A 15,355-nucleotide genomic window follows, 5' to 3' on the forward strand; every position below is an offset into this window, starting at 1 on the left:
GAGTAGGGAGATCATTCTTAAATGGATGGTAAGCCCCAACAAGCCAGCCTTCCATTAGCATTGCTTCCAGGGAGCCTGTGAGTCCTCTGGGTCCTGGACTATAGACCAGGTATAAATCTCCTGTCTCCCTATTTTCTAGAAACCTCAAAATGTCAGTTCAACTATACCAAACATCAAAACGATGAAGAGAAATCCAAACTGTGTTCTTTCCTTCCCCAGGTGAGTGCCTTGCCCCACAGGTTCCATGGACCTATCAACCCTGGCCTCCCAAACTCTCTGCCAACCACATACCACTCTGACAGCCCTGTATTGGATCTGATGACAGAACTAAAAAAGACAAATCCAATCTGAAACCAAAACCCAAAGGCATCCCCTTTCCCCCCCTCCCCAGTATGAGTACCTTTTGAGACCTCAGTTTAGAAGAGGCAGGTCACAGTCAGACTGAGGCTAAAAGAGAAAAGCATCTTCAGTCTGTGTCATCTGCATAACAATATCCAGGCACTCACTCATGGGAGAGAAGTAGGTTTATTTCAGTATTATCAGGCTGGCTGGGGTGCTGCTCAGAACTGAGAATTCTCCTAGTGTCTTATTCAGATCCAGTAAGCAGGCAAACATTTTGGTCCATTCCTAGAATTGAATTTGAATTAAAGCAGTATAAGGCAACACTGGAAAAAATCGAACCATCCAAACTGAGAAAATCCGTGTTAAAAATGAAGCCAGACAAAGACGATGTGCAAGGTAGGCCAAAGATTGTAGCTGTCATCTCTTTACTGCTAAGCAGCAGGGAATTGTTGCTGAGCAACTCCTATGCCCAAAGTCAGTACCATTAGAGTTATAAGAAATGTGTTCTTCTAAGAAAGAGCTCTTTTAGGATTTACTTTTTTTATTTTTTAATTATTTTCCGTTTTGTTGCCCTTTTTTATTGTTGTAGTTGTTATTGTCATTGATGTCGTCATTGTTGGGTAGGACAGAGAAATGGAGAGAGGAGGGGAAGGCAGAGAGGGGGAGAGAAAGACAGACACCTGCAAATCTGCTTTACTCCCTTTGAAGCGACTCCTTTGCAGGTGGGGAGCCAGGGGCTCGAACCAGGACCCTTACACCGGTCCTTGTGTTTTGTGCCACGTTCGTTTCACCAGCTGCGCAATCCCCTGACTCCCAAGAAATATGTCCTTCTAAGAATCAGCTCTTCTAGAATTTTCTATCAAACCTTACTTAACTGAAATCCCTGAGATTCTCAACTAAGACTCTTTGCTGACTCTCTACTCCTTAAAAGAGTCAAAGTTCAGATGGCTACTGGGGCAGGGGGATGGCCTAGGTAGGTAATAGAAATGCATCAAGTGAGCTGCATGTAACATGCTCCATATACATACACACACACACACACACACACACACACACACACACACATATTCTGAGTACGAGTTTTACAACTGTCTTATATGGCTTAATATAAAATAGTAGGGTTCTCATGTCTGTAGCTGATGTGACTTTGGTTGAAATATATGTAGAAATACAAAGGTTTTTTTTACTTTTTCTAAGTTACTAGAGATAGCTACAAGTTGCTAGACAATGTTTTGAGGACTGTTCCTTTCATAAAGAGATTTTATTTGTTATATTAAGTTGTTATTTCTGCATTCTCTCTCTGTCTCTCTCTTTCTCTCTCTATTTCTCTGTCTCTGTGTCTTTCTGCCAGGGATCGAACCTGCAAATTCAGAGCATCACATACAAAAAGTCTTTTGCATAACCACTATGTTATCTCCCTGGCCCATTATGCATTATATTAAGCACTTAGCACAGTTGGTGTAGAGTAAGAATGTGTTATATGTTCCTATTGTATTTTTCTCTCTTCATTGTATCTATATGACCATTAAAGCCTCAAAGGAAACTTTAACTCTATCTCTTATTCTGCAGTCAACTTTCTACCTAAACCTCCAGGTCAAAAACCCATTCCAGCATCTAGAAATATTGCACCCGTAATATTGCCTATCACAGTGGAGCCTAATAAGACTGTCTTTACAAAAACAAGAACCAAAAGGTAACATGCTGGTCTTTTGTGGGGGGTGGGGATCACACTTTACTAACTGTAGTCTGAGTCTTATCTTGATTCAGGGATATTAGATGTTTCCATCCATGCCTTCACATGGTGTCCCTGCATTTGTGCTCCATGGTGAGGACTGCAGGGATGTCCAGGGCTCACAGTCTATCAGGGGGAAGCTAGGTGTGCATGGTCATTAGCAGTGCCAAATACACTGGAGACCTCACTTACTTTCTTTAGTAACTTTGCTTTGGAATGTTAATTCCAAAGGCAGAGGGTGTGTGTGTGTGTGTGTGTGTGTGTGTGTGTGTGTGTGTGTGTGTGTGTGTGTGTTCACTGCACCTCCCATGCCTGAGAAAGTGCAGTCAGTAGTGCTCAAAAGTCAAGTGTAGACAATCATGCTGGGATTGAAGTCCAGGATTATCAGCCACACAGGTCGCTAACCTTTACAATGCAGAGCTCTGAAGAGAACCACTGAGATATCTCCCACTGGCTATATTTGCCTCTAAGATGATTGTTACTCTAGATGTGAAATTGTGTTGTTGTTTTTTAATATTTATTTATTCCCTTTTGCTGCCCTTGTTGCTTTATTGTTGTCGTCATTGTTGGATAGGACAGAGAGAAATGGAGAGAGGAGGGGAAGACAGAGAGAGAGAGAGAAAGATAGATACCTGCAGTTCTGCTTCACCGCTTGTGAAGTGACTCCCCTGCAAGTGGGAGCCAGGAACTCAAACCGGGATCCTTACCCGGGTCCCTCCACTTTGCGCCATGTGCACTTAACTCGTTGTGCTACCACCCGACTCCCTGTTGTTGTTTTCTTATAGTGTGCCACATCCACCCAGTCCATCAAAGAACACCAAAACAGAACCTAAGACCTCTGAGACTACAACTTGTAGGGATCATGAGAAAGCAGGACAGGTACTGGTCTCCTCAGACAAGCAAATGATGGGGGTGGGTACCACTGAACACAAACAGGGCTGGGAGAACCCTTGTTCTGAGTTAACATAGACCCTGCACATCAAGTGGAATTGTGGCCACTCCTGCAACCCGAGGACTCAGCCTATCAAACCCATCGTGCCGATCGCTGTTCATATGTCCTTTTATCAAACACACTCCTGGAGAAATCCAGTCTTGAGGGGAGCACAGGAAGAAGTGTGAAGGTAAGAAAGCAAAAGGCAGGAACAGACCCTTGGTGTCATTGTAGGAACTTTGTTACGTGTGTATGCAACGCAGGAAGGCCAACAATGCACTGTATTCTAATATGAAGAACAAACAAGAAGTGAAGGACAAGCAATTTCTACTTCAGTACCAGATCATGAGAGAAATGGACACTGCGTTCAAAGACCAGGTAGTGCAATGCTTTGACTGAGAGGTGGTGTAGTGGGGGCAGCAGACAAGACAAGGCCACTGCAGATGTCCCGCGCATGTCTGCCTGGCAGTGTGCCAAATCAGGCATTTCATGTGAGAATGAAGTTTGGGTCATGGCCAGGTTTCCAGGAACAGACTAAAGGCATGTTTGGTGCACTACGTTTAGGAGCTAAAGCTACTTTATGATCTCTTCACAGCTTATATAAATGCATTGGGGAGGTGTTTAGAGAATGAGTGGAGGGTTTACTCTCCTCTGTTGCATGAGTGCAGGGAAGAACATAGACAGCCACACATTTTCAGGTGCCATTCTGCTTGGCTTGCTTGAGCTGCCAGGCCTTGGGTTTCAAAAGGAAACTGGGAAACATTTTCTCAGGGAGCAACTCAAACACAGAAAAGCCCAATCAGTTTGGACTCATTTGAAATGCAGTCTTTGTAGAGAGAGAGGTTAGTAGCCTTCACAAACAGAATGACATTTCCAGTGTGTGTTTGTTTCATTTATTTTCTATTTCCTTGAAAAGTTGAGACTAAAATAAGAAAAAGAAGAACACATGAAGAATGTTGCTTATAACCTTGGTGTTGTAGATGCTATAAAATCACAGAGGAATCAGAAATGCCACTTTTCTGTAAGAGTTGCTTCTGCTTCTCTTGCATATAACCCTGTCTGGGAATGTTTGAACCCACCCTCTGGAGGGCAGATTGAAGGGATGCCAGTGAGCTTTAGAAGAGTGACACTTCCCCTCTCAGTGGGTCTGTCAGTGTACCTCAATGTTGCATCCTTCACACTGGCTCTCTCTGTTCTAGCTAAAAAACAGGTCTTCTGTACTTGCTGTCTACGAGCCATTGGGAGACTTCACCGTAACCGGGAAAAATAAGAAGACCCTGGAGGCTGAGAAGTGGCAGAGAAATATTCAGTGTATTAAACAACAGGTGGAAGCAGCTGCCGGCGACAAAATACAGGTTATCCTCAGCCACATAAAAAGTCTGCAGCAAGAAAAAGAAATGCTCCAGAAAAACCAAGACAATTAAGGGTCCTGGGCCTTCCTTCCTCACCATAATCCTCTCCTCCTTTCTCTCCCTCTTATCCCCCACCCCTTGACACCGACCTTAGTAGAAACATGTGTGGACACATGGAGTGTCATGACTGACCCTAGCTCGCCCCAGCCTGCTTTTCATCTCAACTCCCCAGTCAACTTCTGAGGCTACTGCATGTCACAAGCCTCCTTATGGGATGTGGGATTAATGTTTCACATTCAACAGTAAATACAATAGTTTGTACATGCATAGCATTTCTCAGTTTTCCACATAACAATACAAACCCCACTAGGTGCTCTATCATCGTTTTTTGGACATGAACTCTCCTCCCACTGCACCCGAGTCATTTATTTTGGTGCAATACAGCAGCTGCAGTTCTGGTTCTACTTGTGCTTTCTCTTCTGATCTTGTTTTTCAACTTCTGCCTGGGAGTGAGATTATCCCATATTCATCCTTCTGTATCTGACTTATTTCATTTAAAATGATTTCTTTATACTCTATCCAAGATGAGCTGAAAATGGTGAAGTCACCATTTTTAATCACTCAGTGGTATTCCATTGTGTATATAGAACACAACTTGCTCAGCCATTCATCTGTTGTTGGACACCTGGGCTGCTTCCAGGTTTTGGCTATTACAAATTGTGCTGCTAAGAATGTATGTGTACAAAGATCTTTTTGGATAGGTGTGTTGTGTTCCTTAGGATATATCCACAGGAGAGGAATTGCAGGATCATAGTGTAGGTCCATGAGATGAGTTTTTAGATGAGTTAAAGGAAACAAACCGATTTTGAGTGGGGATTCATTGATGGGAAGAGGGTTTGGCTGTTTTGGTCTGCCTTTACTCAAGGAAGCTTTGTTTTCCTTTTGTGGAGGGTGAGGAACAGAGTGTGGGATATTTCTCTTTGGAAATAACAAGTTTGAAGCGCGGATAGTGACTTTCCATCCTTGGCTTATGAACTGTTCTGTTCAAAGAGCAGAGCTGAAGAATCATGGGTAAATGGGCAGTCAGTTAGGAATGGAGTCATGGGTAATGGGTGCTATACAAAGTGAGACACCCAGCAGGAACAGGCCCAGACCATCCTTCCAGAAGGCGCCTGTCCCCTCTCCTCAGCCCTCTCTCTCTACTCACCACCCAGGTGCAGAGGCAGTGGCCCAGGGCCATGGAGGTTGACAGCTAGCCTGGGAAAGGCTAATGATCTTTTGTCTTATTTTCATTTGTCAATGGGGAAAGTTGACATGTGCCTGACTGAGAAGGTGAAAAACTTGCCAGATCAGATGGAGCCTGTCCCTTCAGACGCTATCAAAGCCTCAATATACCGAACTTTTTTTTCCCTGACCTTAGGTCAGGCCTATAGTGGAAATGGGAATTAAACTGGAACATAAAAGGAAATGAAAGTCACTTGCAGTACCACTGTGCTGTCTCCCCAGTCCCAAATATTCTAAATGACCAATTAAGGAATTGTTATCCTGGGTGACCCATGGATAACTCCTTCTCCTCCTTCCTCTCCTGCTACTCTTCTTCCTCTCTCTACTCCTTCACTCTGGCTGATGATGATACAGAGGATTGAACCAGGAACTTCAGAGCCTCAGGCATGCAAGTCTTTTGCAGAACCGTCATGCTATATTTACACTGGGATACAATCTGTTCTAGAGAAGATGTTTTGATTTTAGTGGAAGGTGTTTCCTCCCCCTCTCCCATGTCGGGCCCATCATTTGTGGCAGTGAGTGAAAGGAGAAGGGCAGGCTGGGGGCAAGGGGAGCAGGTACTGGGGAGGGGGTTGCTGTCCTTTTCTCCTTTTCACAGTTTTGAGGAAGGCTTCTCACCATTGCCTGTGCTTCCTCCCCTCCAGGGCCCAGACAAACTACTTATTTTGGATCAGTGTAATGACAACAAATGCTGCAAACAGTGTCAGCGAGACCCATCCAACAAGGGCAAGACCTACTTCTGGCCCTACAACAAACACTTGCCAGGGTCACCCATGCTCATGTGAAGCCAGAGTCCGGTCTTCGCCTCCCAGTTGTCTTGGGACTCCAGCAGGATGCCATCTGGGATTTTGCAGAGGAGATTGTGTCTGTCCTCCCTCCCTTTGTGAATCCATATGTGCCTGACAACTCCCAGCCTCCCCCCTAGTCCACCTGCACCCCAGAACATAATGTGACAGCTGTGGGGAGGAGTTATGTAGCCTCACCCTAGGGTGGAGTGCTGTCCTCCACCCCCACCCCGGACACCAGTCCAGCCTCAACCTCACAGCAACCGCTGCCAGGGTAGCAGGGGAGAAGGCACCCAGCCTCACCTGAGCTGTGGTGCACTGCCCTCAAACCTCCTCCCTCAGATTCCCTTCCCTCACAGTCCACTTCATCCCTCCCTTGGCCATCCCCTCATACCCCAGTTGACCCCTACCCCAGCCCACCACCCTCCCTGTAGTCTGTCCCCCTTCTCCCCATCCACCACCCTCCCCTCACCCACCACCCTCCCTGCAGTTCACCCACTCCCTCCATCAACCACCCTCCCCTCATCCAACACCCTCCCCTGTAGTCCACCTCCTTTCCCCCATCCACCACCCTCCCCTCATCCACCATCCACCCTGCAGTCCACCTCCCTTGCCCCAGTCCATGTCCACATCCACACAGAGTCCACTACCCACCCCCCATAGTCCACCCTCACCCCACACCACCCTGGCTGTGGTGTGCTGTCCTCACCCTCACTCTACCCCCCCAGTCTACCCCCTCCCCTCCAAATCCACACCTCTCCCTTACTGAACCCCTCTCCTCCCAGTCCACCACCACCCACCAGTCCATTCAGCTCACCCCCACTGGGCTCCCCCCATCAAAGCACCCAACCATTACTCCACCCTCCCTCCACCCCCAATTTCTGTCCATTCTCAGCCCTAAAGCTACCCATTGCCAGAGTGGCTGGGGAGAGCCACCCAGCCTCCATTTGGCTTTGGTGTATTGCCTCCCCCTGAACCAGTGCAAACAACCTTCCACTCTTTGGACCCCCCTCTCTAAGTCCAGCCTCCTCCCTCCACCTTCCCAGTCCATCCTCATCCACTGTACCTGCTGCTAGGGAGGAGAGACACCCAGCCTCACCCTGACTGATGTTTCAACCCCCTCCTCCCACCAGTCCTCTCACCTTCCTCATTAGACCCCCTCCCACTCTCATTAGTCCACCCTCCCTCCACCCCCCACCTGTCCATCCCCTCCTCTTACCACACCCCCCCTACCCTCCACCCAACCCTCCTCCCATTAGTTCACCCTCTGCCCACCCCACCCCCCAGTCCACCCTCAACCCCACAGCACCTGCTACCAGGACAGCTGAGGACAAGGCACCCAGCCTAACACTGGCTGTGCTGTGCTGATTTTACCCCGGCCCCCACCACTGCACCCCTCCCCCCACTCAAAACCCCTCCACCCTCCAGCCCTCCTTCCACCACCCCATCTCCCTTCTACCTTCAGGCCCACAATACCTGCTGCCAGAGCAGCTGGGAGGCACCCAGCTTCCCTGGCAGCCAGGGACATGGGGTTGAAGGTGGACAGGAGATGGGGTGGTGGTGAAAGGAGGGTAGTTGGGGTGAAGGGGTGTTGAGTGTGGAGGAGGGGTGGAGTGGTGGGGGGTGGGCATTGAGGACCAGGACTGAACATCACAGCCAGTTAGGCTGGGTGCCTTCTCCTCAGTTGTCCTGGTAGCAGGGCCTGGGGGTTAGGGGTGGACTGGGGGGTGGGAGGGGTAGAGGGAGGATTCACCCCACTCAAAAATCCCTCACCCCCACCCTCTACCCCTATCACTCAACCTGCCTCTACCCCTTTCATCACTCCCAACCCAACCACCCTCCTTACACTCTCCCAGTGCACCCTCAGGGCAGCTGGGGAGAAGGCACCCAGAGTCACTGGATGTGGTGAACTCTCCTCACTCCCTTCACCCACCAGTCCTCCCCTCTCTTGGCCACAGATCCCCTCGGACTAGTCCAGCACCACAGCCCACCCCCAGTCCACTGTCAACCTCACAACCCTGATACCAGGACAGCTGGAGAGGGTGCTCCCAGCCTAACTCTGGATTATGCATCTGTCCTCACCCCCCAGCCAACACCTGACCATTCTCATCCCTCCCACTAAACTCCCCTATCTGCCAGTCTAAACCCCTCCCCCAACCCTCCCCATTCCTCTATTCCAACCCATCCCCATCCCACCCCTCCCCCATTCAAATACCACACCCCTCACTCTACTCCTCCCTGAACCCACCCCCTCCCCATTCCTCCTCCCTCCCCACTCCAACCCTCTCCCATTCCATTCCCTCTCCCCCACTTTACTCCTCCCCCAAACCACCCCTTCCCACTTCAACCCCTCCGCCATTCCACCCATTCTCCCCCACTCTACCCCTCCCCCAAACCACCACTCCCCACTTTACCATGTCCTCCATTCCACTCACTCTCCACCACTCTACCCCTCCTCCAACCCACTCCCTTTCCAATTCCACCTTTCTCCCTCCATTCCAACCCTCCCCATTCCACCTCACTCCACCAACCTCCTTCCCCCCACTCTACCCCCTCCCCTCAGTCCACTCCAACTACTCTTACTCCCCAGTGCAGCCTCCTATCCTCCAAGCTCACCCTTGACCCCATATCACTGAATTCCAGGGCAGCTGGGGAGGGTGACCCCAGTCTTACCCCAAGCTGTGCAGTGCTGTCTTCATTCTCATGCCCTTGGCACCCAGTCCATGCTCCCCACAGCATCTGCTGCCAAAGAAGCTGGGGAAGAGGCACCCAGCCTCACCTTGCCTGGGGTGCATCCCTGCTTGTGCCTGTACCCTCCTTGTGTATCACCCACAATCTTTTCTAAAAAAGCTCAACCTCCTCTTGGAATTGATGTTAAAACAATAAAACTTTTCAATGTGCCTGCTTGCTCTTAATATTTTTTCTTTTTCTTTTTCTTTTTTTGGTCATGAAAACGTCACCACTCTGGGCTGACTTTTTGGGAGACAGAAACAGCACTGAATTTCCCTCAATTCTGGGGGTGCCAGGTTTGAACCAGGGTCAAGCACATGACAAAGCAGCACACTGTTCTACTGAGCTATTTTTCCAGTCGATAGTTTTTTTTTTTTTTTTTTTTTTTTTTTTATCTAATGTGGTGCCTTGTTCCAGGAGGAATCCAGGGGCCTCATGCCTGCTCATTGTGACTGAGCTACCTTCCCGGACAATTTGTAAGTCTTTATTTTTAGAGAGAAGACAAGATCAAAATACTGTTCCACCATCCATGGAGTCTCATCCAGGGCTTCAGCACTCCAGGCAATTCTTTCAGACAGAGGGAGAGCAGGAAAGACCCCAGCAGGGCAGCTTCCTCCAGTGTGGTGGGGGTTGGGCTCTAGCCAGGGCTGAGTGTAGGGCCAAGCAGGCCTCTGTTCAGGGAAGCTTTTCTGCCAGCCCTCCACTGGCCTTTGTCCAGGGTGCTCCCATTTAGTGGTAGGTCTCCAACTCGGGGTCTCCTACATCAAGGCTTTATCACAGCCCCCTCCTGGGTCCCTGCGTGTAACAGCTTTCTGTAGCTAAGGGCAAGGAGCCCAAGGCCCTGTGCTTGTGTAATTCCATTGCTCAGAGGCCTCCAGCTTCAAATGTTTCACTTTTTCCAGAGTGGGAGAGAGACTAAAGTTACCCTAGCTCTGTTCCCCTGACCATGAAGCACCCCACCCATTTTACTCCCATGTGCTCCCATGTGGTACTGGGGTTCGAACCCAGGGCCTTAGTATGAAGAGCTATTTTCTGCCTCTCTCCTCCAGAACAGTTATTTGTGAATCTGATCATGCCTTCCTAAGCCTGGACTTTTCTGAAGGAATGAATGTTCTGGAACACCCCCCAACCTCCATGAATCTTTCAACCCAAATACAGGAGTCATGGGACAGAGCTATGCTTTGGGGACACTACACTGAGTGTCAGCACACTGGGAGATATGGGGAGACTAAGACCTGGGCCAAAGGGGCCTGTTGTGGCTGACAGATGGCAGTGTGGCTCTAGGCAGAGCAGGCAGCAGGGGTTTCCTGAGTGTCTGCTTCCTGTGTCATGCAGTGACATCACTGGCACACTCGATGTCAAGGACTGAACTCAGGATCTCATGCTTGTGACTCGTGTATTTTAGTCACTGCTCCACCACTCTGCTCTCTCACTGCTCAGCTGCATGCCCTGAACCACTCTCTCCTGGCCAAGTGACTCCCCACACCACACTTCTCTCCCCACCAGCAGTCATGGGCACTGCCAGGGCCGAGGTCCAGGTGGGGCTTTTAGATTTCTCACAAACTTAGGTTCAGGGCTGGCAACAGAAAGTCTGGAGAAATCCTTAAGCCAGATGTGGAGGGAGTTTCTAAAAAGATGGGCATTTAGGGCCTGTGGGACAAGATGTCCCTGGGCTTCTGCTCTTGCACAGAGAGTTTAGGGATAGACAGTGACAAGGACAGCCATCAGAGGTCATCTGTATTGTGGGTGTCCCTCCCTTGCCCCTGCCCCCAGCCCTGCAGAAATGGCATCAGACCATCTGCACACTCATGGCTTCCCTCGGCCATGTGTAGTTGTCCAGTGAGAAGGAGTCGTAGTCAGGAGTGTAGACCAGGGAGCGAACAAACACCTCCTTGTCCAAAGGTTCCGGGTAGTAGGTGGCCAGGTTGTGCTTGTAGGCATAGTCAAGGACCTGTGAGGGGTGGGGGTGGGGGATTAAGGGGTTTAGTGTGCCCCTAAGGAGAGCACCAGCTAGGGGAGCAGGGACAGTTAGGAGGACTATATGCTATGAAGCTCTTCAATTCAATTCTAGGAAATGAAAAAACACAGAAACAATAATATGGGACCAGGTAATAATAGCACATCTGGTTGAGCACACTTGCTACACGTGCTATCATTGTAATGCGCAGTGACCAGGGCTCAGGCTCCCAGTCCCCATCTGCAGGGGACACGCTGCACATGTGATAGAGCAGTGCTGCAGGTGTGTCTCTGTCTCCATCTCCCTCTTCCCTCTCAATTTCTGATTCTAGCCAATAAATATTATAAATATTAAGAATGACTTGGGAAATAAATACTACAGGTATGTTCATAGCAGCACTATTTGTATCAACCCAAGTTTCGAAGCAACCAGATGCCCAATGACAGATGAGTCGCTAAGAAATTGGAGCACTGGTGGAACACTGATCAGCTGTTAAAAATGACAAGGTCATCTCCTTTTCCTCATTGTGGATGGAAGTTGAAATAATCATGTGAAATAAGATCATCCCCAAAGAGAAGGATGAATACTGGATGATCTCACTCACAGGCAGATCTTAACAGTCAAGGACAGAAAGGGAAAACAAGTAAAATTGAACTGAGTTTCATGTATTGCACAAAAACAGCAAAGGATTTTTGGGAAGGAGGCAGCAAAAGGGCTGTGGGGAGCTTGGAGGGAGGGTTTCTGGTGCACGATGGAACAGAAGAACCTAAGTTAGGATTGAGAGTGTTCTGCAGATGAGACATTGTACCCATGTGTCAACAACTGTCCTGTAAACCACTATCCAGCCAACAAAACAGTAAAAAAATATTTTAATCAACAAAAAAGATGTAAGATATACATGTATATGTATATTAATAGAAATAACAATATAATAATGTCCTGAGCACTCCTGGAATCATCAAAGATAACTTCACTGCTCCACATTTGTTTTTTCCACCAGGGATATTTCTGGGATTCAGTGCCTGCATGACTCCACTAGTCCCTGTGGCCACTAATTTTTTAATGAGACAGAGATAGTGGGAGATAGAAGTGAGATACAGAATTAGAGGGAGAGACAGAAGGGGAGCCACCTGCAGCACTGCTCCACTGCTCATGATGCTCCCGCTGTAGATAGGGATTGTGGCTTGAACCTGGGTAACTTGTGCTCTCTGCGAGGTGAGCCACCACCTGGCCCCTCTTATTTATGCTCATGGCCTGACCTCTCAGGTCCCATTTCTGGTTCCATACAGTCTTCTGTGTGTACACATATGCATTCACACATATGTGCATGCATAAGACACACATGTATACACATGTGCAGCCATGTCCTCACATACCTGTGTGTGTACAAACATATGTGGGAGCCCTGGGTGAGAGCATGGCTGGCAGGAAGCAAGGAGGAGACAGCCCAGGCAGCACACTCCCAGCTTCCTCTGCACCATTTTCCCCTCCTCCCTCAAGCCACAGAGAAGGCCACTTGCCTCCCTGCCAGTGCCACAGAGCAGAGGTCCTCACCTTGATGGCGATTCTCAGAGACACATCTCTGATGGAGCTGAGGGGCGGATACAGTCTCCCCTGCGACAGGTGCTGCTCAGACACCTCCTGGGCAATTTGCTGTGGGGGGGGGGGCGGTGAGGTTGGGGAGGGGAGGAGGGAGTGGGAAGAGAGAAACAAGCTGAGTTTGGCCATTTCCAGAGCAAAGCCAAAGTCTGAGCCTTGGCTTGGTGAGGGGTCCGGGGAGGTTGGTACTGAATAAACTCTCAAAAACAGCTTCACTCACTACAACAGGGAGACAATCCAGCAGTTGAGTACAGGCACCCCAAGCCCAAGGGTGCGCCTTGCATGTGCCAGAGCTGAGCAGTCTCTCTCTCTCCGCCACTATCAAAATAAATATTTAGTCAAATATAGCTGTTCTTATGAATGCCCAGAGTTGTCCAGAAAGAATCCATGAAGCACATCCAGTACAGAGTCTTCTAAGAGTGGAAGCAGCCTAAATGCTCATCAAGAAATGGTGGGCTGAGCAAGTTCCAGGATATATATTCCACGGAATACTACTCTACGACCAAAAAAACTTGACATTGTGACCTTTGGGACAACATGGATGGAACTAGAGGTGATTATGCTTAGTGAGACAAGTAAGATAAAAGATATCTATCAGATGGTTTCCCTCATATGAAATCTAGAGATTTGGTACAGATGAACTTGAAAAAAGGAGGAGGAGAAGAAAGAAGAGGAGGAGAAGAAAGAGGAGGAGGAGGAGAAGCAGCAGCTGAAGCAGCAAATTTTCTAAGACTTGTGAGAACTATGGTGGTTATCTTTGGGAGGTGGAAGGGTGGGGATACAGAACTTTGGTGATGAGTGTGGTGTTAAAATATACACTGTAAAATCTTATAACTTACTATTAATCACAAATTTTAAAAAGTGGGAAAAATAATCTTCTGGGACCAAGGAGACAACAAGCATTGTGCTTCAAAAGACTTTCCAGCCTGAGGCTCTGAGATCCCAGGTTCCATCCCTGCCCACCACCATCAACCAGAGCTGAGCTGTGTTCCATAATGAGAAAATCAATTCAAACCAACACACAAACTACAATGACTGTATCAGGGCCAGGGAGCTAACTCACCTGGGAACACACGGGCTTTGCCAGATGTGAGACCCAGTCCAGGCCCAGCTCCCACAGCACCGGGGAAGCTTTGGGGCTCTGGGGCCTCTCCCCTCTCCCTCCTTTATCTGAAAAAGTTAGCCCAGTGTGCTGAAGCTGGTGACAAGAACAGAAAGGAACTTCTTTTCCACACTTTACCTGGAGGGGTATCCACCCCCCTTTTCTAAGTTGGGACAGATATTCAGACATGCACCCTACCTTTCCTTCTGGAAAGTTTCTGGGGGCTTCCCCAGCAGGTGGCCTACCTCTGCAGTGAGGAGGAAGAGCTCATCAGGGATGTGCCGCACACCACCTGCGATGACACCCAGTGCCAGCCCTGGGAACACGTAGGCATTGTTGCCCTGCCCAGGCATCAAGGTGCGGCCATCTTCCAGGGTCACGTGCTCAAAGGGGCTGCCGCTGGCAAAGATGCCACGGCCCTAGGGTGGGGGGTAGGGGGACAGAGCTGGGAGCCCCCTGCTAGGTCCCAGAGCCTGCCTATCTCAGCCTGCCCACCTACCTGCCCTCCAGATGCCCACCTGTCTGCCCATTCACCTGTCCACTTGGACACCCACCCACTTGTCTGCCAGCCCCACTGCTCTTGGGTCATGTCCATGCCTCCTCCAGGCTCCCAGGCCCCGGGTCATCTTCCCCTGGAGGGCTCATCTGCCCGCCTGGTAAGGGCCTGCTGACCTGGGTGGCGCGGTAGCACTGCTCAGCTGTGCACTCGGCCCTGCTGGTGGGGTTGCTCAGAGCGAAGATGATGGGACGCTCATGGAAAGAGGCCATGTCCCTGAGGAGTTGCTCTGTGAAGGCACCAGCCACAGCTGCCACACCTGGGAGCCGGCACATGAGGGAGGAGTCACAGCTGGATTATTTGATCTTGGCCAGTATAGCTAAATTTGTTGATTACTACTACTACTGCTACTACTGCTACTGCTACTGCTACTGCTACTGCTACTACTACTCTATTACTGCTACTACTACTACTGCTACTACTATTACTACTACTCCTACTAGTACTCTACTACTGCTACTACTACTACTCTACTACTGCTACTACTACTATTACTACTACTATTACTCTACTACTGCTACTACTACCATTACTACTACTATTACTCTACTACTGCTACTACTACTATTACTACTACTATTACTCTACTACTGCTACTACTACTATTACTACTACTACTCTACTACTGCCACTACTACTATTACTACTACTACTCTACTACTGCTACTACTACTATTGCTACTACTACTACTCTACTACTGCTACTACTACTACTCTACTACTCTACTACTGCTACTACTACTACTCTACTACTCTACTACTGCTACTACTACTATTACTACTACTACTACTACTCTACTTCTGCTACTACTACTATTACTACTACTACTCTACTACTGCTACTACTACTATTACTACTACTACTCTACTACTGCTACTACTACTATTACTACTACTACTCTACTACTGCTACTACTACTATTACTACTACTACTCTACTACTGCTACTACTACTATTACTACTACTACTCTACTACTGCTACTA

At 48.7% G+C, this 15,355-nt stretch overlaps 1 protein-coding gene and 1 long non-coding RNA gene across 5 annotated transcripts in view; both read right to left on the reverse strand.

The window, feature by feature from the left end:
- Positions 1-15,355, reverse strand: part of LOC107523674 (uncharacterized) — a 591,794-nt gene that overhangs the window by 137,398 nt on the left and 439,041 nt on the right. The gene's annotated exons all lie outside the window — the stretch shown is intronic.
- LOC103126763 (NADP-dependent malic enzyme, mitochondrial) overlaps positions 10,878-15,355 on the reverse strand; it is a 96,652-nt gene continuing 92,174 nt past the window's right edge. For 3 of the 4 annotated variants that reach the window (XM_060177390.1, XM_016194587.2, XM_007537673.3), the window contains 4 exons: positions 14,487-14,629; positions 14,060-14,233; positions 12,668-12,766; positions 10,878-11,107 (listed from right to left, as the gene is read on the reverse strand). In XM_060177390.1, the coding sequence (XP_060033373.1) occupies positions 10,946-11,107; positions 12,668-12,766; positions 14,060-14,233; positions 14,487-14,629 (578 nt within the window). In that variant the 3' untranslated portion in view covers positions 10,878-10,945. The remainder of the gene's footprint in view (positions 11,108-12,667; positions 12,767-14,059; positions 14,234-14,486; positions 14,630-15,355) is intronic. The other variant, XM_016194586.2, reaches the window with a different exon arrangement.

This window comes from Erinaceus europaeus, chromosome 17, assembly GCF_950295315.1.
Source record: "Erinaceus europaeus chromosome 17, mEriEur2.1, whole genome shotgun sequence".
Lineage (NCBI taxonomy): Eukaryota > Metazoa > Chordata > Mammalia > Eulipotyphla > Erinaceidae > Erinaceus > Erinaceus europaeus.